Source organism: Salmo trutta, chromosome 5 (genome assembly GCF_901001165.1).
Source record: "Salmo trutta chromosome 5, fSalTru1.1, whole genome shotgun sequence".
NCBI classification, from domain to species: domain Eukaryota; kingdom Metazoa; phylum Chordata; class Actinopteri; order Salmoniformes; family Salmonidae; genus Salmo; species Salmo trutta.
This window is the reverse complement of record NC_042961.1, coordinates 64,801,593-64,828,945: the sequence shown is the minus strand read 5'-3', so window position 1 is coordinate 64,828,945 and position 27,353 is coordinate 64,801,593. Positions and strand designations below refer to the sequence as shown.

Here is a 27,353-nt window from a genome sequence, read left to right as displayed (position 1 = left end):
TCTGGAGACAGGTAATCAGTCTGTTATATAGAGCTATGGAGACAGGTCATCAGTCTGTTATATAGAGCTATGGAGACAGGTCATCAGTCTGTTATATAGAGCTATGGAGACAGGTCATCAGCCTGTTATATAGAGCTGAGATGATGGATAGGCCAACCTCAGGTTCAGGTTGATGCTGATTGGTCAACATGTTCAGTGGATTGATGATGATTGGTCAACAGGTTCAGTGGATTGATGATGATTGGTCAACAGGTTCAGTGGATTGATGCATGTATTACTATTGGATAACTGACCTGGTTTTTAAATCAAACGCTACGGGGTCAATAATAAAATAACCCGTCAGTATATCCAGTTCCAAGCAGTAGGCCTTGATGTATTTAATCCACTAATACTAACCATGTTCATTTAACAATAAAACATCTCTACATTTAGTATTTTGATCGTCGACAAGGTTTATTTGAGCTATGGTCAGTGGCATTATAAATCGCCATAGTAACGACTCACGGCAGGAATCAGCAAAGTGTCTGGTGTTGAGTTTTCAACCGGAGAGTCGAAGAGGGTGATGCCTGTCTACACTTGATAGAGGGTGATGCCTGGTCTACACTAGATAGAGGGTGATGCCTGGTCTACACTAGATAGAGGGTGATGCCTGGTCTACACTAGATAGAGGGTGATGCCTGTCTACACTAGATAGAGGGTGATGCCTGTCTACACTAGATAGAGGGTGATGCCTGTCTACACTAGATAGAGGGTGATGCCTGGTCTACACTAGATAGAGGGTGATGCCTGTCTACACTAGATAGAGGGTGATGCCTGTCTACACTAGATAGAGGGTGATGCCTGTCTACACTAGATAGAGGGTGATGCCTGTCTACACTAGATAGCGGTAAATTGTGACTCGCTTGTGGGCTGCTGGCAGAATATGGCAGCATATGGCAGCATGTTCGATTGTGCATCAAGAATTCAGCAAGTTTGTATGAAGGACTGGTTAACCTCTATGGACGTGAGCATCCCACTCTATTCAACAGCCAGTGGCGCGAAATACAAAACCTCAAAAATGCAATAATTTCAATTTTTCAAACATATGACTATTTTACACCATTTGAAAGATAAGACTCTCGTTAATCTAACCACATTGTCTGATTTTAAAAAGGCTTTACAGCGAAAGCAAAACATTAGATTATGTTAGGAGAGTACATAGCCACAAATAATCACACAGCCATTTTCCAAGCAAGCATATGTGTCACAGAAACTCAAAACACAGCTAAATGAAGCACTAACCTTTGATGATGTTCATCAGATGACACTCCTAGGACATTATGTTATACAATACATGCATGTTTTGTTCAATCAAGTTCATATTTATATCAAAAAACAGCTTTTTACATTAGCATGTGACATTCAGTACTAGCATTCCCACCGAAAACTTCCGGTGAATTTACTAATTTACTCACGATAAACGTTCACAAAAAACATAACAATTATTTAAAGAATTATAGATACAGAACTCCTCTATGCAATCCCGGTGTCAGATTTTAAAATAGCCTTTCGGCGAAAGCACATTTTGCAATATTCTGAGTAGATAGCCCGGCCATCACAGGCTAGCTAATCAGACACCCACCAAGTTTGGAGCTCACTAAACTCAGAATTACTATAAGAACATTTGGATTACCTTTGCTGTTCTTCGTCAGAATGCACTCCCAGGACTTCTACTTCAACAACAAATGTTGTTTTGGTCCCAAATAATCCATAGTTATATTCAAATAGCTCCGTTTTGTTCGTGGGTTCAAGTCACTATCCGAGGGGTGACGCGCCTACGCATATCGTGACATTTTTTTTTTAAATGTTCCTTTACCGTACTTAGAAGCATGTCAAATGCTGTTTAAAATCCATTTTTATGCCATTTTTCTTGTAAAAAAGCGATAATATTCCGACCGGGAATCTGCATTTAGGTAAACAGACGAAAGAAAATAAAGCATGGGGTCGACTCGGGCACGCGCCTAAGCCCATTGTCCTCTGATCGGCCACTTGCCAAAAGCGATAATGTGTTTCAGCCTGGGGCTGCCTCGATATCGTTCAGCTTTTTCCCGGGCTCTGAGAGCCTATGGGAGCCGTAGGAAGTGTCACGTTACAGCAAAGATCCTCAGTCTTCAATAAAAAGAGCCAAGATGAACAACAACTTGTCAGACAGGCCACTTCCTGTTCAGAATCCTCTCAGGTTTTTGCCTGCCATATGAGTTCTGTTATACTCACAGACACCATTCAAACAGTTTTAGAAACTTTAGGGTGTTTTCTATCCAAAGCCAATAATTATATGCATATTCTAGTTACTGGGCAGGAGTAGTAACCAGATTAAATCGGGTGCGTTTTTTATCCGGCCGTGTCAATACTGCCCCCTACCCCCAACAGGATAACAGACTGATGACCTGCGATAATATTCCGACCGGGAGTCGTTGAATCTGTTCAAAGATGATAGAATAAAAACATGGTGTCGTCTCGTGCACGAGCATGAGTCCCTTTGTCCGCTGATAGACCACTTAGCAAAAGCGCTCGTGTGTTTCAGCCAGGGCTTGGAATTACGTCATTCAGCTTTTTGCCGCCTTCTGAGAGCCCATGGGAGCCGTAGGAAGTGTCACGTAACAGCAGAGATCCCCTGTAATGGATAGAGATAATCAAGAAGGGCAAAATATGGTCAGAGAGGGCGCTTCCTGTTTGGAATCTGCTCAGGTTTTGGCCTGCCAAATGAGTTCTGTTATACTCACAGACACCATTCAAACAGTTTTAGAAACTTTGGAGTATTTTCTATCCAAAGCTAATAATTATATGCATATTCTAGTTTCTGGGCAGGAGTAATAATCAGATTAAATCGGGTACGTTTTTTATCCGGCTGTGAAAATACTGCCCCCTATCCATAACAGGTTAAAATATTTTTTTTATGCGATGTTCCTCATAAAATAAAATAGCGATAATATTCCAACCGGATAATCTTGTGTTCATTCAAACAGGTGAAGAAAATCATGGAGTCCTCAGTGCGCGCGCCTCTCCTGTCTCTGAGCCACTAGGCTGACCACTCACAAAGAGAGCTCCTGTGAGCTGACCAGAGATAGCAGACGCTTCAATCCACTTTCTGGTACCTTTTGATAGCCAATAGAAGCATTGGAAAGTGTAACGTGACAGATAAGATGGTGTAAATTTGATAGAGAGGTGAAACAAGGACAAGGAATTGGATGACAGTTCACTTCCTGGTTGTCATCTTCTCAGTTTTTTGCCTGCTATATGAGTTCTGTTATACTCACAGACACCATTCAAACAGTTTTAGAAACTTTAAAGTGTTTTCTATCCAAATCGAATAATAATATGCAAATATTTTACTTTGGGCCCGAGAAGTAGGCCGTTTAATTTGGGTACGTTTTTCATCCGGCCGTGAAAATACTGCCCCCTATCATAGACAGGTTAAGGGATTTATATATTTGAATGTAATGATTAAATAATTCTACCCTGAATCTTAACTATTAGTGATTTGGTCTATGTAGCTTGTACAATGAGTAACTAAAGTGTTAAACAAATCTCCAACGAGGTTGGACTAGAATAAGAGAGGAATGTGTGTGTGTGTTTAAGTAAACACCAAGAACTGTTATTAAACTGTGGTTGACCTGACCTAGCTAGAACTCTGAGGGTTTAAGATATGGGAGGGAGTACCCCTCAAGGTTTCCCTAATCTCAGAGGAATGAAACTGTCGGCTGGGTAATGATATTCAGTGTTAAGAGATCTGGGTCCTTAATGTTCGTGTGCATGTGTGTGCGTAAATACGGAGCCTGGTATATAATGATGTCTCTGTACAATGGACTTCAGAACGTTCTCGTGAATAAACAGCTCTGACTCTTGTAACCTGGGACACTGTGTTATTTAACTAGAATCTTACAAATTCTGGGTTGCAGACTGAGTATTTTAATTGAAGTTAACATTGAGAACATAATTCTTGTAACAGGGATTGAGACTGGGAGGACATCAGTCACTACTCTGAGGTGACAGACTCTATCTGAGGGATTGAGACTGGGAGGGTATCAGACACTACTCTGAGGTGAGGGACTCTATCTGGGGGATTGAGACTGGGAGGGTATCAGACACTACTCTGAGGTGAGGGACTCTATCTGGGGGATTGAGACTGGGAGGGTATCAGACACTACTCTGAGGTGAGAGGGACTCTATCTGGGGAATTGAGACTGGGAGGGTATCAGACACTACTCTGAGGTGAGGGACTCTATCTGGGGGATTGAGACTGGGAGACTGGGAGGGTATCAGACACTACTCTGAGGTGAGAGGGTCTCTATCTGGGGGATTGAGACTGGGAGGACATGAGACACTACTCTGAGGTGTGTGTGGGACCTCCGCTCAACTCAATTCAGTCTCGGTGGACCCACTCTCCCCAGGTACTCTCCCCAGGTACTATCCCAGGTATTCTCCCAAGGTACTCTCCCCAGGTACTCTCCCCAGGTACTATCCCAGGTATTCTCCCCAGGTACTCTCCCAGGTACTCTCCTCAGGTACTCTCCCCAGGTAGACCCCCAGGTACTCTCCCCAGGTACTCTCCCCAGGTACTCTCCCAGGTGCTCTCCCCAGGTACTCTCCTCAGGTACTCTCCCCAGGTACTCTCCCCAGGTAGACCCCCAGGTACTCTCCCCAGGTACTCTCCCCTGGTAGACCCACAGGTACTCTCCCCAGTTACTCTCCCCAGGTTCTCTCCCCAGGTACTCTCCCCAGGTACTCTCCCCAGGTACTTTCCCCAGGTAGACCCCCAGGTACTCTCCCCAGGTACTCTCCCCAGGTACTCTCCCCTGGTAGACCCACAGGTACTCTCCCCAGTTACTCTCCCTAGGTACTCTCCTCAGGTACTCTCCCCAGGTACTCTCCCCAGGTAGACCCCCAGGTACTCTCCCCAGGTAGACCCCCAGGTACTCTCCCCAGGTACTCTCCCCGGTACTCTCCCCAGGTACTCTCCCCAGGTAGACCCCAGGTACTCTCCCCAGGTACTCTCCCCAGGTAGACCCCAGGTACTCTCCCCAGGTAGACCCCAGGTACTCTCCCCAGGTAGACCCCCAGGTACTCTCCCCAGGTACTCTCCCCAGGTAGACCCCCAGGTACTCTCCCCAGGTACTCTCCCCAGGTACTCTCCCCGGTACTCTCCCCAGGTACTCTCCCCAGGTAGACCCCAGGTACTCTCCCCAGGTACTCTCCCCAGGTAGACCCCAGGTACTCTCCCCAGGTAGACCCCCAGGTACTCTCCCCAGGTACTCTCCCCAGGAACTCTCTCCAGGTAGACGCCCAGGTACTCTCCCCAGGTACTCTCCCCAGGTACTCTCTCCAGGTAGACGCCCAGGTACTCTCCCCAGGTACTCTCCTCAGGTACTCTCCCCAGGTACTCTCCCCAGGTACTCTCATCAGGTACTCTCCCTAGGTACTCTCCCCAGGTACTCTCCCCAGGTACTCTCATCAGGTACTCTCCCCAGGTACTCTCATCAGGTACTCTCCCCAGGTACTCTCCCCAGGTACTCTCCCCAGGTTCTCTCCCCAGGTTCTCTCCCCAGGTACTCTCCCCAGGTACTCTCCCCAGGTACTCTCCCCAGGAACTCTCCCCAGGTACTCTCCCCAGGTACTCTCCCCAGGTACTCTCCCCAGGTAGACCCCCAGGTACTCTCCCCAGGTACTCTCCCCAGGTAGACCCCCAGGTACTCTCCCCAGGTACTCTCCCCAGGTAGACCCCCATGTACTCTCCCCAGGTACTCTCCCCAGGTACTCTCCCCAGGTAGACCCCCAGGTACTCTCCCCAGGTACTCTCCCCAGGTACTCTCCCCAGGTAGACCCCCAGGTACTCTCCCCAGGTCGACACCCACCAGCCACTATAATTTAATTTACAAGGTATTACAAACTGACCACAGTATTTAAATGGCAGTCTTTCTCCAATGTGTTTACAGTGACATTATCCACAGACTTTTGGAGCTGGAGGTTAAAAGGCAAAGAGCCTCGAAGAGCAATGAAGGACTTTATACTGTATTTACTGTGTAATGTATACAATAACTATGTATTTAATGTATACAATAACTATGTATTTAATGTGTAATGTGTACAATAACTATGTATGTAATAATGTGTAATGTAAACAATAACTACGTATTTAATGTGAACAATAACTATGTATTTAATGTATAATGTAAACAATAACTATGTATTTAATAATGTGTAATGTATACAATAACTATGTATTTAATGTGAACAATAACTATGTATTTAATGTATAATGTATACAATAACTATGTATTTAATAATGTGTAATGTATACAATAACTATGTATTTAATAATGTGTAATGTGTACAATAACTATGTATTTAATGTGTAATGTGTACAATAACTATATATTTAATGTGTAATGTATACAATAACTATGTATTAATGTGTAATGTGTAATGTATACAATAACTATGTATTTAATGTGAACAATAACTATGTATTTAATGTATAATGTATACAATAACTATGTATTTAATAATGTGTAATGTATACAATAACTATGTATTTAATAATGTGTAATGTGTACAATAACTATGTATTTAATGTGTAATGTGTACAATAACTATGTATTAATGTGTAATGTGTACAATAACTATGTATTTAATGTGTAATGTGTACAATAACTATGTATTTAATGTGTAATGTATACAATAACTATGTATTAATGTGTAATGTACACAATAACTATGTATTTAATGTGTAATGTAAACAATAACTATGTATTTACGGCAGAGACAATATTCACAAATCCTTCAAAGGCAGAGTCATGTCTTAAGTGTAAAACTAGTAATGACTCAATAATCCACGATTTTCTGGGAATGTTATGAAGTCTGGAAGTTGTGGGCGGAGCTAGACAGTTGGCTGTCAGAAGTATTACAATGTAAACATACTTTTAATCCGTCTGTTTGCATATTTCAAGACATGGCATATGGGGGTGTAGTGAGATACATAGGCTCCCGAGTGGCGCAGCAGTCTAAGGCACTGCATCTCAGTGGTAGAGGAGTCACTACAGACCCTGGTTCAATTCCAGGCTGTATCACAGCGGTCTAAGGCACTGCATCTCAGTGCTAGAGGAGTCACTACAGACCCTGGTTCAATTCCAGGCTGTATCACAGCGGTCTAAGGCACTGCATCTCAGTGCTAGAGGAGTCACTACAGACCCTGGTTCAATTCCAGGCTGTATCACAGTGGTCTAAGGCACTGCATCTCAGTGGTAGAGGAGTCACTACAGACCCTGGTTCCATTCCAGGCTGTATCACAGCGGTCTAAGGCACTGCATCTCAGTGGTAGAGGAGTCACTACAGACCCTGGTTCAATTCCAGGCTGTATCACAGCGGTCTAAGGCACTGCATCTCAGTGCTAGACGCGTCACTACAGACACCCTGGTTTGACTCCAGCTGTTTCACAACCGGATGTGGTTGGGAGTCCCATAGGGTGGTGCACAATTGGCCCAGCATTGTCTGGGTTTGGCCGGTGTCGGCCGTCATTGTATATAAGAATTTGATCTTAACTGAGGAGTTTAAAAAAAGGTTGAATAAAAAAGGAAATAAAAGATAACCAATGGATGATTTTCTGGAAAAAGGTAAAACCTGTAAATCAATCCATTAACACAACGGAACAATCTAGTGATTTATTATTGAAATATTGAAATAGCATGGGCGACCGAGAAAAACAAAGTGGTACAATTTAAGGCCAAGTGGCAGACAATAATGCAGCCACTAGGGATGGAGGAGTGAACATGTGGGTCTGGACAGAGGAGATGTAGTCATTGTTTAGGGTTAGGATACTGGGGGTCTGGACAGAGGAGATGTCCCTGTTGTTGCTAATAAATTTTCTGTGGACACCCCCATGAGTGTCCTTCAGAACCCCTCCTAAAACCACCTGTTTCCTTTTGGTGGTTGTCAGTGACTCTTTGTTAGTTCCCCTTTCTGTTGGATCAACATTTTTGGTTTTCTTGCTGGGGAACATAACAAAAGTGGGGCTCATCTGGGATATTGTTTCCCATGAGTATGGTAGTCTCTCTAATCAACTACTCTGAAGTGCTGTGAGCCCAGATATTTGAGTATTCAAAAGATACTTCTGTGGTACAGTTTCTGTCACTGACATTAAAGTGTTGATAACTGTAGCTCTGACTGAGTCATGTTGTAAAGTTTTGATAACTAGCTCTGACCGAGTCATGTCTTAACCTGTTGTGGACAGACGTTCTGCTAGCGGAACGTCCAATCGTAGAGCGTGGCGCGAAAATTAAAAAACCTTAAAAATGCTATACCGGTAACTTAAATTTCTCAAACATATGACTATTTTACACCAACATCAATCATGTAGCCTGTTTTTTAATTTGTTCTGAATGACATCACAACCACTCAGTTTTTAATTTCATTCACTTCCCTTTATGTATCTTCTAAATACTCCATTCCAGATTCCCCCTACAGCCCCCAGGGCCTTGAGTATCTTCTAAATGCTCCATTCCAGGTTCCCCCTACAGCCCCCAGGGCCTTGAGTATCTTCTAAATACTCCATTCCAGGTTCCCCCTACAGCCCCCAGGGCCTTGAGTATCTTCTAAATGCTCCATTCCAGGTTCCCCCTTACAGCCCCCAGGGCCTTGAGTATCTTCTAAATGCTCCATTCCAGGTTTCCCCTACAGCCCCCAGGGCCTTGAGTATCTTCTAAATGCTCCATTCCAGGTTCCCCTTACAGCCCCCAGGGCCTTGAGTATCTTCTAAATACTCCATTCCAGGTTTCCCCTACAGCCCCCAGGGCCTTGAGTATCTTCTAAATACTCCATTCCAGGTTTCCCCTACAGCCCCCAGGGCCTTGAGTATCTTCTAAATGCTCCATTCCAGGTTCCCCCTACAGCCCCCAGGGCCTTGAGTATCTTCTAAATACTCCATTCCAGGTTTCCCCTACAGCCCCCAGGGCCTTGAGTATCTTCTAAATGATCCATTCCAGGTTCCCCCTACAGCCCTTAGTCATTTCTGCCATACTGCTCACAACTATCTAGCCAGCAACTGACAGTGGAAGTCACATTTCTTTTATACGATCAATGTTCTTGGCACATCCCAAGTTGTTATAAATTGAAACATATACTACAGCCTACTTGTTGTCCAGTGGCGATTTTAGCTGTTAATTAACTGCATAGTAGGCCAGCCAACATGGGACAAGTGCTGGGGAAAAACCTTTCCATTTAACTGCATAGTGGGCCAGCCAACATGAGACAAGTGCTGGGGAAAAACAGTCACATGCTAGATCAAACAGTGAAATACCAACAAAGTTTGGCAGGATGTCATCCAGAATGTGGAAATGTAAGGACATGTGCAAGGGGTCAAGGGTCACAATTAGGCAGAATGGGAAGTATCACCAATAACCAGAGACTGGATGCATTATTAGTATATTTTATATATTTACATTTATGCTTAAAGACCGGCACATACACAGAAAAGACCTGGTTCATTTTCACCCGTTAGAATGAATTCCTCCCCAAACTGTCAGATATAGTTTCAGTAGTTCATGAAGGTCTTTGGACAGGAAGGTTGTGGTTTAGCTAATGGCCCACTTTTCACCAAAATGGAGAAATGGCATGTTTTATGTATAAAAGCAAAAAGTTAGTAACTGTTTTCTGATAGGGTCGACTACATCATAGGAGAACGGTCCTTACTGGTGCTGCAGAAAACACACTTTCAACATTTCTGTATATTTCAAAACATTATTAGGGTAATGCATCCATGCTTGTCTGTCTGATAACGCAATCAGTCATTCTGGTCAATTACAGGGTATTTCACCTGCATGTGTTACTAGTGCCATTCTGGGCCTAAAGATCAGGAATTGGACCGTTGACCCTTTGATCATTCTAAATTCCTGATGACCCCTACGGTGGTCATCACCCTATTGTTTCATATAGCATGGATGACCCCTACGGTGGTCACCACCCTATCGTTTCATATAGCATGGATGACCCCTACGGTGGTCACCACCCTATCGTTTCATATAGCATGGATGACCCCTACGGTGGTCACCACCCTATCGTTTCATATAGCATGGATGACCCCTACGGTGGTCACCACCCTATCGTTTCATATAGCATGGATGACCCCTACGGTGGTCACCACCCTATCGTTTCATATAGCATGGATGACTGACTGACTGCAACAACCCTTCTTCAAACACTTTGTCAACAGTGGGTCATCTAATATCAATTCAAACACAGGACTGGACTTAGCATTACAGCATTATAGCATTATAGCATTATAACATTACAGCATTATAGCATTATAACATTATAATATTACAGCATTATAAAAATCCTATTTCAATTCCTCTTGTGCCTCAAGGCCCCCCAATAACCTCCTTTACCACAGAATTTTCTAATTCCAGAAATGTAATTTAAGGGACATGACACTGAAATATAATTTGGTGAAATGTTTTCATTACACTACTTTTGAAATGTGAAGTTTTACATTTTAGATTGGAGGGTCACGTCCTTTCACCTCAATTAGATGGTGGATGTGAAAGAGCTGGCCGACGGCTATGAAGGAGTCTGGAGGAGGCACAATGAGACATGACAATGGCATGTGTATGTTAAAATTATCTTTATATGAATTTTGGCATGTCTTGTGTAAAATGTGATGCTATAACAAATAAACCTACCAGTCACAACTGTGTCAATGAATTGTTGGAGGTTCCACATTGCAGATGACTTTTAAGGCGAGTCGAGAGTGATTTAGAGTAACCTTGACTTATAAATAACTACTTAATATTATTTGTAGCTCAGTAATTCAGTCACATTTCACCCTTCGATCACAGTCTTGATGCTCTGGAACACGGCAATCTATGATTTCAAGCACTTATAACGAGCACCTAGACTACAGACACCTGTGTAGCACTGACAACACTTCAACTTGCACTAATGTGTGGTCAATTAGACATTAACGACCAGAAATGACTAGACACCTTGTAAATACTTGACTTAACCCTTGTGTAGTCTTAACAGTCTGTTTACTCCCATTGTCCCAAGGGTAAAAAATGACCCACCTTCACTAAACCTTGAAAATAAAGCAGCTTAATTGAATTTTAAAGGCCAAATCTATTTTGCATGAAGAAACAACGTGTCATTCATCAAACACTTAGTGAATATCTGGGTTTTCCAGAAAGACTGCATTTAGTCAGTGGACACCACTCATTTTTATTACAACACACCTGTCATAATTGTTTTCTTTACAAAAGTAGAGGTTTATTATTATTATTGCTAAAGGTACTGCATAGGTATAAACATGTTTTTTCCCCCAAGAGAGAGAGCACTCGTTCCCCATTCCTAAACAGGAGTTCCCATCAAATAGAAGGAATGAAGTGACACCTTGTGTAGAATGTCCTTTTAATAGAGTTGTGATAACATATTATGTCATGGAGTAACAATACAATCCTTGTCTGCAAAAGCCAACTTTTACCTGGGGGCTTTGTAGACCCTTCAAAGGCGTTCCGATACTTGGTCCCCATGAAAAAACCCACATGTTATGACAGCTTATAGACAGTAGTAGGCAAATGAAGGGAAAAAGGTACAATAATAAGATGTTAATAGAAAATGACTCAAGTAAAAGTGAAAGTCCCCCAGTAAAATACTAAGTAAACGTCATTGCTAAAATATTCTTCAGTATCAGTGGTAAAAGTATAAATGATTTGACCTTCCATATATTAAGCAAACCAGACAGCACGATTCTGTTGTTATTTTATTATAGAAATAACCAGGGGAACACTCCAACAATCAGACATCATTTACAAATGAAGCATGTGTTTAGTGAGTCCTCCAGATCAGAGGCAGTAGGGATGACCAGGGATGTTCTCTGTTTAGTGAGTCCTCCAGATCAGAGGCAGTAGGGATGACCAGGGATGTTCTCTGTTTAGTGAGTCCTCCAGATCAGAGACAGTAGGGATGACCAGGGATGTTCTCTGTTTCGTGAGTCCTCCAGATCAGAGGCAGTAGGGATGACCAGGGATGTTCTCTGTTTAATGAGTCCTCCAGATCAGAGGCAGTAGGGATGACCAGGGATGTTCTCTGTTTAGTGAGTCCTCCAGATCAGAGACAGTAGGGATGACCAGGGATGTTCTCTGTTTCGTGAGTCCTCCAGATCAGAGGCAGTAGGGATGACCAGGGATGTTCTCTGTTTAGTGAGTCCTCCAGATCAGAGGCAGTAGGGATGACCAGGGATGTTCTCTGTTTAGTGAGTCCTCCAGATCAGAGGCAGTAGGGATGAACAGGGATGTTCTCTGTTTATTGAGTCCTCCAGATCAGAGGCAGTAGGGACGACCAGGGATGTTCTCTGTTTAGTGAGTCCTCCAGATCAGAGGCAGTATGGATGACCAGGGATGTTATCTGTTTAGTGAGTCCTCCAGATCAGAGGCAGTAGGGATGACCAGGGATGTTCTCTGTTTAGTGAGTCCTCCAGATCAGAGGCAGTAGGGACGACCAGGGATGTTTTCTGTTTAGTGAGTCCTCCAGATCAGAGGCAGTAGGGATGACCAGGGATGTTCTCTGTTTAGTGAGTCCTCCAGATCAGAGGCAGTATGGATGACCAGGGATGTTATCTGTTTAGTGAGTCCTCCAGATCAGAGGCAGTAGGGATGACCAGGGATGTTCTCTGTTTAGTGAGTCCTCCAGATCAGAGGCAGTAGGGATGACCAGGGATGTTCTCTTGATCAGTGTGTGAATTGGACCATTTTCCTGTCCGGCTTAGCATTCAAAATGAAACAAGTACGTTTGTGTGCCAGGGAAACTGTATGGAGTAAAAAATACATTATTTTATTTAGAAATGTAGTGAAGTAAAATGTAAAGTTGTAAAGAAACAGAAAGAGTAAAAGTACAGATACAAAATAACCAGATATATAAACGAAATGTAGTGGAGTAGTTTAAATACATTTTTATTAAGTAATTTACACCACTGGACTTGAAAGGAACACCTCAATTACCTCGACCAACCGGTACCCCATGTATAGAGCCTCGCTATTTTGATTTTACTGCTGCTCTTTAATTATTTTTTACTTTTATTTCTTATTTTTTACTTAACACATATTTTTCTTAAAACTAAATTGTTGGTTAAGGGCTTGTAAGTCAGCATTTCACTGTAAGGTCTACACATGTAGTATACACAACATGAAAACATGATGTGAACCTGGTGTGACATTATTGAAACTGTGCTGACACCTAGTGGACATCAAGAGGAACGACATCACACAAACTATTACCTTAAAACAGATGGGATGCTTTACATACGTTGCTCTGTTTTATTAGACACTAATATATATGTCCAATAAACAGACGTTCAAAAGTCAGAATGTAAAGCAAAAACGACTGGAAAGTTCTTCAAAAGCAGCTGTAGTGAATCAAGCATCTTTAGGTTACCTGGAATAGGTCAAAGCATATTTTATATGTTCTAATTTATTTAATCTTTATTTAACTAGGCAAGTTGAACTAAACAACATCGACACAGACACAAGTTAGCTGGTATATTTGGGAAACAGGATTAACACAGAGAGAACTTGGTAAAATACAATGTATGTTTCTGTAGTACGAGTAGGCTGGTGTATACAGTATCATCGGTAACAATTGTGTCCAATCCACCTAGCTAATAAAATACTGGGACTGGCAGTCATTAGTTACATTTCAACCATAGCGATTCCCTAATTGAGGCGCAACAGAGTTCACCTGGCGAATGCAGGAACACCGGAAATAATAACTAAACCAACGAACGAGGAATGGTGGAGGCGACCAGAACGAAGAGACATTTTTCCAAATAAATGTGGTGAGTGAAAAACGTTATTACATAGCTCACTCTCTACCCGGTATCTCATTCTACCGTTATACGACTTTGTTTGCGTTGTTTGTTGGCAACCTTGATATTTACAAAGTTTTTGGAACGGATTCCTGTTGGAGAGTTCCACAAATTATACCCCCCCCTCATGTCACCACCTATTTCACCCCCCCATCTGGTCTCAGTCCTCTGATAACACACTGTCATGTCACCCCCTATTACACCCCCCCATCTGGTCTCAGGCCTCTGATAACACACTGTCATGTCACCACCTATTACACCCCCCATCTGGTCTCAGTCCTCTGATAACACACTGTCATGTTACCACCTATTACACCCCCATCTGGTCTCAGTCCTCTGATAACACACTGTCATGTCACCACCTATTACACCCCCCATCTGGTCTCAGTCCTCTGATAACACAATGTCATGTCACCACCTATTTCACCCCCCATCTGATCTCAGTCCACGAGCTCATCATTTGAGGTGCGACATCAAATAACAGATGTGCAATGAGGACACACTCATACACTTGATACATTGTATTTCACGTTCGTTGATCAATAAAACATAATCACTGAACAACATGCAATTAACAGCAGGTTTCCTAGAAGTTGTTAGGGTTGAACTGGCTATTTATATGCATAACTTATATAATATACCGGGGAAGCTATGTTACAATGTTGAAGACAAGAAGAACTACAACCGGCAACAGGAAGTGCGTCACTAGGCTGGGACTACACGCCGACGACAGGAGGAGCAAGTTTAAACCACGCTCCTCCTCCCTCGGACAGGCCAGCATTGAGCAGGAAATATCTCTCAGTATAAAAGAGAACAATAGGATGTGCCGCCCTCTTCTCTGTTTTGCCCTGCGAGGTAAAACAGCGAGACCGTATATACGAACCACACATATACCACGCACGTGTTTGCATTAATTAAAGTACAGCTAAATCAGAAGTTACTATGTGCTGACTATTTTGTTCTGTTACCAGAAACGAACTGTCGCAACATTAACACTAGCCAGCTTACATTTTGTTTACTAGCTAACTTAGCTAGCTAGGTAGCTGAGCTTTCTGAAGCTAGCTAAGCGATGGTGTGAACAACCCACCTTCGGATGTTGTAGAAAGACAGCAGAAGCAAAGCCAGCATAACTACAAACCATAACGAGAAATTATATCCATTTGACAAGAAATGTTACGTTTGATGCTGGTTGTTACTAGCGATTTTAGTTTCAAACACACTTTCCTTCCTCTTCAGTCTAATGACGTTACCAACAATCTTCTTCTTCTGAGGTTTAACGGCGGTTGGCATCCAATTTGTTGCATTACCGCCACCTACTAGCCTGGAGTACAACACGGCCAGATGTGATACAGCCTGGAATCGAACCAGGGTCTGTAGTGACGCACTGAAATGCAGTGCCTTAGACCGCTGCACCACTCGGGAGCCACAGTTGACCATAATGTCAACATTACTAGTTAACGTAATGACATGCTGACCCAGTTAACTAGTTAACGTAATGACATGCTGACCCAGTTAACTAGTTAACGTTAGCTACATAAACCAGCATAACTACAAACCATAACGAGAAATGATATCCATTTGACAAGCAATGTTACGTTTGATGCTGGTTGCTACTAGCGATTTTAGTTTCAAACACCCCTTTATTTCCTCTTCCGTCTAATGACGTTCCCAACAATCTTCTTCTTCTGAGGTTCTGTCTGACTGACTATCTATCTATTCTATCTATTATGTCTATCTGACTGACTATCTGTTCTTGTCCTCAGGGAGAGTTATTAGAGACCACCCAAATCCAAAACCATTCTCCAGGTGGTCAACAGAAAACACAGACTCCTTCCCAAGGTAATCACAGTCTTAATGATTCTAATGTTTCCTAGACCCTCCCTCCTACACACTGCTGCCACCTGCCCATCAGCTGGACACCTGTAACATAGTAATGTATTCGGAACATACGATCGAACAGGATAACTTATATATCCTAACTTCACCTTGTCAGGCAGAGACTCAACTTCAAAACTCAAAATAACAGATAATGACTCTTCTGTTTCCCCACTCTCCCCACCCTGTCTGCGTTGCATCAAATGACGAGCATCACATACACCGGGCCTCTTTCCCCTCAGCTGGTCAACTTTTCTATTTACTGCTACCCCAGTTATCACTCCTTTCATTGGTGCCCTTTTCTTGAGAAAGAAACAATTCACATTTCTTGCCCTCATTAATTTTACTTCGAGCGCATTCTTCCTCTGCCAAACAGAAACACAAACAATTATCACTAGACCACTTCTAGTTACCCTCACCGACTCCACATGACCCAACTCTTTTTTTCACCCACCGTGAAACCACAAATGGATCAGCCAAAAGACAAGAGTCCACTTTTTCCATAAACTTCACTCCTACTGTCACAGACTCATCTTTTTCCTGATCCTTGGTCATACCTCGGTCTCTGATAACTTTACTACACCTACCACCTCCGATACTTCACCCTCATTCACTTCCATTTCTCCTCCTGTCTTCAGCTCCCTCTGCTTACACTTCCTACCATTCTTCTTTAACAAACCATCTCCCTTTTATCCACCATTTTTATACGACTCAAGCTCCCCCTCTTCTTCCCTCACTCTCTTAGACCTCTTCTCTCTCTCTTTTTCCCTCCTTATCTTCTTCGTTTCTCCACGTTCACGTCTCCTTATGTTAATACTGCTGCTCCATCCCCGATACCCATCTTGGACTTGCTTTCTCTAGGGACTCCATTTTCCCCTTCCAGAGTTCTAGTCATGTCCCCAATGTGTATTGCCGCCACCAACTTGACGGTTTGAAACCCCAAAATGTAAAATCCATACGTAATAGTGAAACTAACTTAATCCACCCTAATGAAAATAGTACACTGCCAAAACAAACAAACTCCCACTTCTTCCTTATTTTCCAAATCTCCATTTTCAGGCTCCAGGGCCTGAGAGGGTGGTACGACTCTAGGACCTGAGAGGGAGGTACGGCTCTAGGGCCTGAGAGGGTGGTACGGCTCTAGGGCCTGAGAGGGTGGAACGGCTCTAGGACCTGAGAGGGTGGTACGGCTCTAGGGCCTGAGAGGGTGAAATGGCTTGTGCCAATATTCTATGCAACTCCTTCGCTGAGAAATCTTTCAGCCCCAGGAACCGCTCCGCCATATCCACTATGATAAACATTTTTCCTGGACCTTCTCTCCACCTTGGCAGTGCCATTAATCACCATAGCCATAAAAGCCACAAAGTCCACCATCTTAAAACCTGTTTAGGATAGGGGGCAGTATTTTCACGGCCGGATGAAAAACGTACCCAATTTAAACTGGTTACTACTCTTGCCCAGGAAATAGAATATGCATATTATTAGTGGATTTGGATAGAAAACACTCAGACGTTTCTAAAACTGTTTGAATGGTGTCTGTGAGTATAACATAACTCATATGGCAGGCCAAAACCTGAGAAGATTCCATACAGGAAGTGGCCTGTCTGACAATTTCTGGTCCTTCTGTTGCCTCTCTATCAAAAATACAGTATCTCTGCTGTAACATGACAATTTCTAAGGCTTCCATAGGCTCTCTGAAGGCGCCAGAAAGTGGAATGTGATCTCTGCTGTCTCTGGGCAAGGTTTAGGAGCTCTGTTTGTGAGTGGTCAGCCTAGTGGCTCAGAGCCTGGAGATGTGCGGGCGCGAGACTCCATGTTTTTCTTCACCTGTTTGAATGAATACAACATCAGCCGGTTGGAATATTATTGCTATTTTACGAGGAAAATCGCATAAAAATTGATTTTAAACAGCGTTTGACATGCTTCTAAGTACGGTAAAGGAACATTTGGAATTTTTTTGTCATAAAATGTGCCCGCGTGTCACCCTTCGGATAGTTACCTGAACGCACGAACAAAACGGAGCTATTTGAATATAACTATGGATTATTTGGGACCAAAACAACATTTGTTGTTGAAGTAGATGTCCTGGGAGTGCATTCTGATGAAGAACAGCAAAGGTAATCCTGTGATGGCCGGGCTATCTACTCAGAATATTGCAAAATGTGCTTTCACCGAAAAGCTATTTTAAAATCGGACACCGCGATTGCATAAAGGAGTTCTGTATCTATTATTCTTAAAATAATTTATGTATTTTGTGAAGGTTCATCGTGAGTAATTTAGTAAATTCACCGGAAGTTTTCGGTGGGTATGCTAGTTCTGAACATCACATGCTAATGTAAAAAGCTGTTTTTTGATATAAATATGAACTTGATTGAACAAAACATAATGTCCTAGGAGTGTCATCTGATGAAGATCATCAAAGGTTAGTGCTGCAATAAGCTGTGTTTTTGGTTTTCTTGACATATATGCTTGCTTGAAAAATGGCTGTGTGGTTATTTCTGGCTGGTTACTCTCCTAACATAATCTAATGTTTTGCTTTTGCTGTAGAGCCTTTTTGAAATCGAACAGTGTGGTTAGATTAACAAGAGTCTTATCTTTCAAATGGTGTAAAATAGTCCTATGTTTGAGAACTTTGAATTATGACATTTTGTGGTTTTAAATTTGGCGCTCTGATGTGTCACTGGCTGTTGAATAGTGCGGGACGATTTCATACCCTAGGTTAACGCAGTGTCTGTATCTATAATTCTAAATATTCTTAATTCTTAAAATAATTGTTATGTTTTTTGTGAACGTTTATCGTGAGTAATTTAGTAAATTCATCGGAAGTGTTCGGTGGCAATGCTAGTTCTGAACATCACATGCTAATGTAAAAAGCTGGTTTTTGATATAAATATGAACTTGATTGAACAAAACATGCATGTATTGTATAACATAATGTCCTAGGAGTGTCATCTGATGAAGATCATCAAAGGTTAGTGCTGCATTTAGCTGTGGTTTTGTTTTTTGTGACATTATATGCTAGCTTGAAAAATGTGTGTCTGATTATTTCTGGCTGGGTACTCTGCTGACATAATCTAATGTTTTGCTTTCGTTGTAAAGCCTTTTTGAAATCGGACAGTGTGGTTAGATAAAGGAGAGTCTTGTCTTTAAAATGGTTTAAAATAGTCATATGTTTGAAAATGGAAGTTTTCGGATTTTCGAGGAGTTTGTATTTCGTGCCACGCCCTGTCATTGGATATTGGAGCGGTGTTCCGCTAGCGGAACGTCTAGATGTAAGAGGTTACAGGTCAACATCCTCAAGGCTGCGGGGCCAGACGGATTACCAGGACGTGTGCTCCAGGCATGTGCTGACCAACTGGCATGTGCCTTCACTGACATTTTCAACATGTCCCTGATTGAGTCTGTAATACCAACATGTTTCAAGCAGACCACCTTAACCCTGTGCCCAAGAACACAAAGGCATCCTGCCTAAATCACTACAGACCCGTAGCACTCAGGTCCGTAGACATGAAGTGCTTTGAAAGGTTGGTAATGGCTCACGTCAACACCATTATCCCAGAAACCCTAGACCCACTCCAATTTGCATACCGCCCAAACAGATCCACAGATGATGCAATCTCTATTGCACTCCACAATGACCTTTCCCACCTGGACAAAAGGAACACTTATGTAAGAATGCTATTCATTGACAACAGCTCAGCGTTCAATACCATAGTACCCTCAAAGCTCATCACTAAGCTAAGGATCCTGGGACTAAACACCTTCCTCTGCAACTGGACCCTGGACTTCCTGATGGGCCGCCCCAAGGTGGTGAGGGTAGGTAGCAACAGGAAGGCCCTAAAAATTGTCAGAGACCCCAGCCACCCCAGTCATAGACCGTTCTCTCTATTACCGCATGGCAAGCAGTACCGGAGTGCCAAGTCTAGGACAAAAAGGCTTCTCAACAGTTTTTACCCCCAAGCTTTAAGACTCCTGAACATGTAATCAAATGGCTTCCCGGACTATTTGCATTGTGAGCGTAACGTCAAAGAAAGGAAATTCATGTGAGCACCACCATGCCTTCTACACCCATGCTCTACCAAGGTTTTCCAGCACACAGATTTCACCTACTACGGTAGCTATGTTGGTCTATTGTACTTCAAACAATGTGTTGGCAGGTTGCTAAGGATTCAAACCTTCTCAGATGGTGCTAAAATCCACCAGACATTTTTAAACCCAGAGGCAGAATATCGCCAGACTTCGGGGAATGCTTGTGAAACAGACCAATGAGACCAGGCCGGGGTTTGGGGTTAGAGAAGTCACTGAGAGAAGTGAAACATTCTTCCTTAGTTGTTCATGTTCTAGAAATCTGAAGGCCCAACCTAGATTAGAGACAATGTCTTCAGTAGTGGAACATGTTCTTACTCTAAACTCATGAAAGTGACAAACTGACACATTTTAGGAAGCTTTATTTGGCAAGTTATTAACCATACAATGGTGTTGCTCAAGGTAAACACACGCAATGACATTGTTGAAAAATACAATTTTCAATTTCACATGAACAAGCAGAATTTAACAAAGCAGCTCAATATAAAAACACATTGAAGCCTTTACATCATTCATCATGGACATAACACTACAATTTTCCTTCTGTTAGTAGTAATGAAGCGTTAACATCATTCATCATGGACATAACACTACAACTTTCCTTCTGTTCGTAGTAATGAAGCCTTTACATCATTCATCATGGACATAACACTACAACTTTCCTTCTGTTAGTAGTAATGAAGCCTTTACAACTGATACTGTCAGCTGGTTCCAGTCAGTGGTGTCTGTATGTTCTCATGATAAACTAACTCTTGTTGTTGATAGTTCCAGTCAGTGGTGTCTGTATGTTCTCATGATAAACTAACTCTTGTTGTTGATAGTTCCAGTCAGTGGTGTCTGTATGTTCTCATGATAAACTAACTCTAACTCTGTTGATGGAGGTCAAGGCTGCAGCGTCTAAAGAGAAGTACATGATAAACTGACTTTAACTCTGTTGTGGAAACTTCACACCTCTCTGTTGCTGATGCTGTTGATTGAGGTCAAGGCTTCAGCGTCTAAAGATAAGTGTGTTGGTGTGAAAAGGGAAGGGGGGAGAGAGAAGATAAGAGAAAGGAGAAGTAAAGAGATGGACTGACAGGGTTGTGGTTGTTCACCGCTGCTGAAGAGAGCATCTTTTTCCACCCACCATGACGTTCTGATGAACAGGGTCACTAGGTAAAGAGAGAGGAGAGAGAGATGAGTGAGGGACAGAGGAGCTGATCCAGTCTACTACAGTGAAGACCTCCAACACCACTGGAACAGTTATACTCCCCAACAGGTCTCAGTGTTTAATGTGTAGTTAGATACATTTATACACCCCAACAGGTCTCAGTGTTTAATGTGTAGTTAGATACATTTATACGCCCCAACAGGTCTCAGTGTTTAATGTGTAGTTAGATACATTTATACACCCCAACAGGTCTCAGTGTTTAATGTGTAGTTAGATACATTTATACACCCCAACAGGTCTCAGTGTTTAATGTGTAGTTAGATACATTTATACACCCCAACAGGTCTCAGTGTTTAATGTGTAGTTAGATACATTTATACACCCTAACATACAGCCCAATTATAATAACTGATTCAACCAGGTGTTTGACTGGTGTTTTAAGTGTTTAGAACTCTGAATGTACATCATACAGAATACGTAGGTTCCCATGGAGACTAAAATAGACCCTGCTGCAGCAGTCAACAAAGGGGAGGGGGGGGCAGATGGAAGGAACAAGGTACATGACAAGAGCGTCTGCTAAATGACTCACTACAGTAAGTCGCTAAATGGCCAAAACATATAAAAATACCTGTAAGATGTGTGACAGAGGGACAGAGGGCTGGGTGATGTTGTTCACATACAGCTATAACCTCAAACAGACACAGATCTCCTGCTCTGATAAGTCTCTATGTTTATATTTGTGGTGGGCGAGGGGGAATCAGCCTCTATTTTTACTGCTGTCAGTTGTAAGGACATTTGGCTTGATGACTTTGGGTCTTTTTGTAGCGTGGTGCGTACTGGCGGCAGAGAATTCAGGCGCAGGAGAGCTAAAACTGATTTACAAAAAAAAAATCGTTTAACCTCTCTGGGGTATGTGGGACGAACTCGTCCCACCTACGTAACAGCCACTGAAATTCCAGTTGCGCGATTTTTGAATCGTTAGAAATACTATTACTTCAATTTCTCAAACATATGACTATTTTACAGCTATTTAAAGACAAGAATCTCGTTAATCTAACCCCACTGTCCGATTTCAAAAAGGCATTACAACGAAAGCAAAACATTAGATTATGTCAGCAGAGTGCCCAGCCAGAAAAAATCAGACACCCATTTTTCAAGCTAGCATATCATGTCACATAAACCCAAACCACAGCTAAATGCAGCACTAACCTTTGATGATCTTCATCAGATGACACACCTAGGACATTGTGTTATACAATACATGCATGTCTGTTCAATCAAGTTCATATTTATATCAAAAAACAGCTTTTTGCATTAGCATGTGACGTTCAGAAAAAGCATAACCCCCGCAAACTTCCGGGGAATTTACTAACAGTTTGCTAAATTACTCACGATAAACGTTCACAAAAAGCATAACAATTATTTTAAGAATTATAGATACATTACTCCTCTATGCACTCGATATGTCCGATTTTAAAATAGCTTTTCGGATGAAGCACATTTTGCAATAATCTAAGTACATAGCCCGGCATTACAGGGCTAGCTATTTAGATACCCACCCAGGTCAGCCTCCACCAAAATCACATTTCCTATAAGAAAAATGTTCTTACCTTGCTTGTTCTTCATCAGAATACACTGCCAGGACTTCTACTTCAATAACAAATGTAGGTTTGGTCCCAAATAATCCATCGTTATATCCAAACAGCGACGTTTTGTTCGTGAGTTCTAGACACTATCAGAATGCTTCTTCACGGTCCCGCGCATGGCGCATTGGCCTGTCAAAAATGTCTAAATATTCCATTACCGTACTTCGAAGCATGTCAACCGCTGTTTAAAACCAATTTTTATGCCATTTAACTCGTAGATAAGTGATAATATTCCGACCGGGAGTATGCATTGAGCCTAAACAGCCGAATAAAATTTCTCCTCAGGAGCGACTCGTGCACGCGCCTCATTCAAAGGTCCTCGGAGCAGCCACTTACAAAAGGTGATAATGTGTTTCAGCCTGAGGCTCCCTCGTAAACCTTCAGTTATTTCCCGGGCTCTGAGAGCCTATCGGAGCCCTGGGAATTGTCACGTTACAGCTAAGATCCTTACTTTTCAATAAAAAGATGCAAGACGCACGACTCCTTGTCAGACAGGGTACTTCCTGCTTGAAACCTTGTCAGGTTTTTGCCTGCCATAGGAGTTCTGTTATACTCACAGACACCATTCAAACAGTTTTAGAAAATTCAGAGTGTTTTCTATCCAAACCTGAACAATAATATGCATATTCTAGCTTCTGAGTTGGTGTAGGAGGCAGTTAAAAATGGGAACATATTTTTTCCAAAATTCTCAATGCTGCCCCCTAGCCCGTAGAGGTTAATACACATAAAACCCACCGTAGACAGAACAATATAATAATGGGTCAAACAAAACCCCCAGCATAACGTGTAAAAGCACTACAAGAAAATAATTCCGGACAAGGACATGGAGGGAAACAGTGGGTTAAATACACAACATGTAATTGATGGAATTGGAACCAGGTGAGGAAGACAAGACAAAACCAATGGAAAATGAATGGTGGATCGACAATGGCTAGAAGGCCAGTGATGTCGAACGCCGAACGCCGCCCGAACAAGGAGAAGGACAACTTCGGCGGAAGTCCTGACACGCGGCTCCAGCTGCGCGTCGACACCGGCCTCGGGGACGACCCGGAGGACGAGGCGCAGGGCGATCTGGATGAAGACGGTGGAACTCCTGCAGCGTTGAAGGGTCCAACACGTCCTCGACCGGAACCCAACACCTCTCCACCGGACCGTATCCCTCACTGAAGGCCCCTCGCCCGACGCCTCAAATTCAGGATGGAGCACACGGAGTACGCCAGGGCCCCCCCTTATGTCCAGAGGAGGTGGAGGAACCTCCCGCACCTCAGACTCCTGGAGCTGACCAGCCACCACCGGCCTGAGGAGAGTCACATGGAACGAGGGGTTAATGCGGTAATCGGGGGGAAGCTGTAACCTATAACAAACCTCGTTCACTCTCCTCAGGACTTTAAATGGCCCCACAAACCGCGGACCTAGCTTCTGGCAGGGCAGGCGAAAGGGCAGGCTTAGGGTCGACAGCCAGACCCGGTCCCCAGGTGTGAACACTGGGGCCTCACTGTAGTGGCAGTTTGCGTTCTCCTTTTGGCATGTCACGGCCCGCTGAAGGTGAACACGGACAGCTTCCCATGTCTCCTCCGCGCGCCTGAACCAGTTGTCCACCGCAGGAGCCTCGGTCTGACTCTGATGCCACGGCGCCAGAACTGGCTGGTGGCTGATAGGTCGTTGGTTCAGGTTGGGCTGGTGGCTGGTGGCTGATAGGTCATTGGTTTGGGTCTCCGTTTTGACTTGTTGGGAGATCGGTTGACGTGCCCTTGGGCAGGGCGTTGACCCTAGTTGCTTCTCTGGGTTGCTCTAGATGGGAGTCTGTTAGATGACTAATGTAATGTAAATGGTTCTGTGGGTCTCTCTAGATGGGAGTCTGTTAGATGACTAATGTAATGTAAATGGTTCTGAGGGTCTCTCTAGATGGGAGTCTGTTAGATGACTAATGTAATGTAAATGTTGAGCAGCAAGTAGATTGTATGTTTTAATATTCTATAACAAAAAATACATTTGAAAAATATATGATAATAATAATAATGTCAGGGGAGATATCAACACCCCCTGTGGTTTACTGTGGTATTACAGCTACAGAGGACAGGAACAAGGTAGTGTAGTGAACAACATTATATTGGTTCCTCTCTGGTTCTCTGTGGTATTACAGCTACAGAGGACAGGAACAAGGTAGTGTAGTGAACAACATTGTATTGGTTCCTCTCTGGTTCTCCATGGTATTACAGCTACAGAGGACAGGAACAAGGTAGTGTAGTGAACAACATTATATTGGTTCCTCTCTGGTTCTCCATGGTATTACAGCTACAGAGGACAGGAACAAGGTAGTGTAGTGAACAACATTGTATTGGTTCCTCTCTGGTTCTCCATGGTATTACAGCTACAGAGGACAGGAACAAGGTAGTGTAGTGAACAACATTATATTGGTTCCTCTCTGGTTCTCTGTGGTATTACAGCTATAGATCAGGCTGCAAACTAGTAAGATGTGAACTAGGCAAAGCTGCCTGAGCTGAACAGAAGAGGGAGCCATTTAGCAGAGTTGTGTCCAATTAAGAAAATCGCCATGGTCCAAACCAACCCTTTGCCTCTACTCCCTAGACCCTACTCCCTAGACCCTACTCCCTAGACCCTACTCCATAGACCCTACTCCCTAGACCCTACTCTCGAGCCTTTAGCTCCTCCTCCCTATAGAAGTGGCTGATAGTAGGGGTTAGAGGTCAATCCTCTCAGATCTACAGAAGTGGCTGATAGTAGGGGTTAGAGGTCAATCCTCTCAGATCTACAGTAGTGACTGATAGTAGGGGTTAGAGGTCAATCCTCTCAGATCTACAGTAGTGACTGATAGTAGGGGTTAGAGGTCAATCCTCTCAGATCTACAGTAGTGACTGATAGTAGGGGTTAGAGGTCAATCCTTTCAGATCTACAGTAGTGGCTGATAGTAGGGGTTAGAGGTCAATCCTTTCAGATCTACAGTAGTGGCTGATAGTAGGGGTTAGAGGTCAATCCTCTCAGATCTACAGTAGTGACTGATAGTAGGGGTTAGAGGTCAATCCTTTCAGATCTACAGTAGTGACTGATAGTAGGGCTTAGAGGTCAATCCTCTCAGATCTACAGTACTGACTAATAGTAGAGGTTAGAGGTCAATCCTCTCAGATCTACAGTAGTGACTGATAGTAGTGACTGATAGTAGGGGTTAGAGGTCAACCCTCTCAGATCTACAGTACTGACTAATAGTAGAGGTTAGAGGTCAACCCTCTCAGATCTACAGTAGTGACTGATAGTAGGGGTTAGGGGTCAATCCTCTCAGATCTACAGTAGTGACTGATAGTAGGGGTTAGAGGTCAATCCTCTCAGATCTACAGTAGTGACTGATAGTAGGGGTTAGAGGTCAATCCTCTCAGATCTACAGTAGTGGCTGATAGTTAGAGGTCAATACTCTCAGAATAAAACTGTGGTAGAGGAAGTATAGACAAAATAATCTACTCTCTCTTCCTCTGTTTCATCACGTCGTCAGCAGGGCCTTGTGTGTGTGGTCAGAACAGGAAGGGGGAGGAGGGTCTATAACTGGAGATCACAGAGTCTCACTCAGAACTGACACCACTCTACTGACTACTCTGTTGGTAGTCTTCTGTTTCCTCCTCTAGGGGGGTCAGGGTCTCAGTGTGTCAGAACAGGAAGGGGGAGGAGGAGGGTCTATAACTGGAGATCACAGAGTCTCACTCAGCATCAAGACAGGATGGAACTCACACCACTCTACTGGCAGCTCTGTAAGTGCACTCTGCTCTCTAAATGGTTTAATATCTGTATAGTTTCATATCTATATAGTTTAATATCTATATGGTTTAATATCTGTATATTTTAATATATATATATATAGTTTAATATCTATATAGTTTAATATCTGTAAGGTTTAATATCTATATAGTTTAATATCTGTAAGGTTTAATATCTATATAGTTTAATATCTATATGCTTTAATATCTGTATATTTTAATATATATATATATAGTTTAATATCTATATAGTTTAATATCTGTAAGGTTTAATATCTATATAGTTTAATATCTGTAAAGTTTAATATCTATATAGTTGACTACATAGATATTAAACCTTACAGATATATAAGGTTTATAATATATATATATATCGGGGCAGCAGGTAGCCTAGAGTTTAGATCTTTGGGCCAGTAACCGAAAGTTTGCTTGATCAAATCCCCGAGCTGACAAGGTAAAAAATCTGTCGTTCGGCCCCTAAACAAGGCTGTTAACCCACTGTTCGTAAATACTGCCTAGTTAAATAAAGGTAAAATGTATATACATATCATTTAATATATATATAATTTAATATCTATACAGTTTAATATATTAATGGTTTAATATCTGTATAGTTTAATATCTATATAGTTTAATATCTGTATAGTTTAATATCAATATAGTTTAATATCTATATAGTTTCATATCTATATAGTCTATTATGAATATGGTTTAATATCTATATGGTTTAATATCTATATAGTTTAATATCTATATGGTTTAATATATGTATACATTTATTATCTGTATGGATTAATATCGAGACAGTTTAATATGTATATGGTTTAATAACTATACTGTTTGATATCTGTATAGTTTAATATTTGTAAGGTTTTGTCAAGCGGTGGGTGTAGCTGGTGCAGGAGAGCAGAGATGAAGAAATTTACTGAGGCAATAAATATGAA

The 27,353-nt window shown here is 42.5% G+C and overlaps 1 protein-coding gene and 1 long non-coding RNA gene across 2 annotated transcripts in view; one reads left to right on the top strand and one right to left on the bottom strand.

Annotated features, from left to right (window-relative positions):
* Positions 1 to 12,792: 12,792 nt before the first annotated feature.
* On the bottom strand, positions 12,793 to 15,133 carry LOC115194802 (uncharacterized). Its single transcript, XR_003878497.1, has 2 exons — positions 14,976 to 15,133; positions 12,793 to 12,832 (listed from the first exon to the last, which is right to left on the bottom strand). It is a non-coding gene; the product is annotated as an uncharacterized LOC115194802 (long non-coding RNA).
* An 11,131-nt stretch (positions 15,134 to 26,264) lies between these two features.
* LOC115195017 (low affinity immunoglobulin gamma Fc region receptor II-a-like) overlaps positions 26,265 to 27,353 on the top strand; it is a 34,128-nt gene continuing 33,039 nt past the window's right edge. Inside the window, exon 1 of the mRNA XM_029754918.1 lies at positions 26,265 to 26,403. Within this exon, the coding sequence (XP_029610778.1) occupies positions 26,373 to 26,403 (31 nt within the window). The 5' untranslated portion in view covers positions 26,265 to 26,372. The remainder of the gene's footprint in view (positions 26,404 to 27,353) is intronic.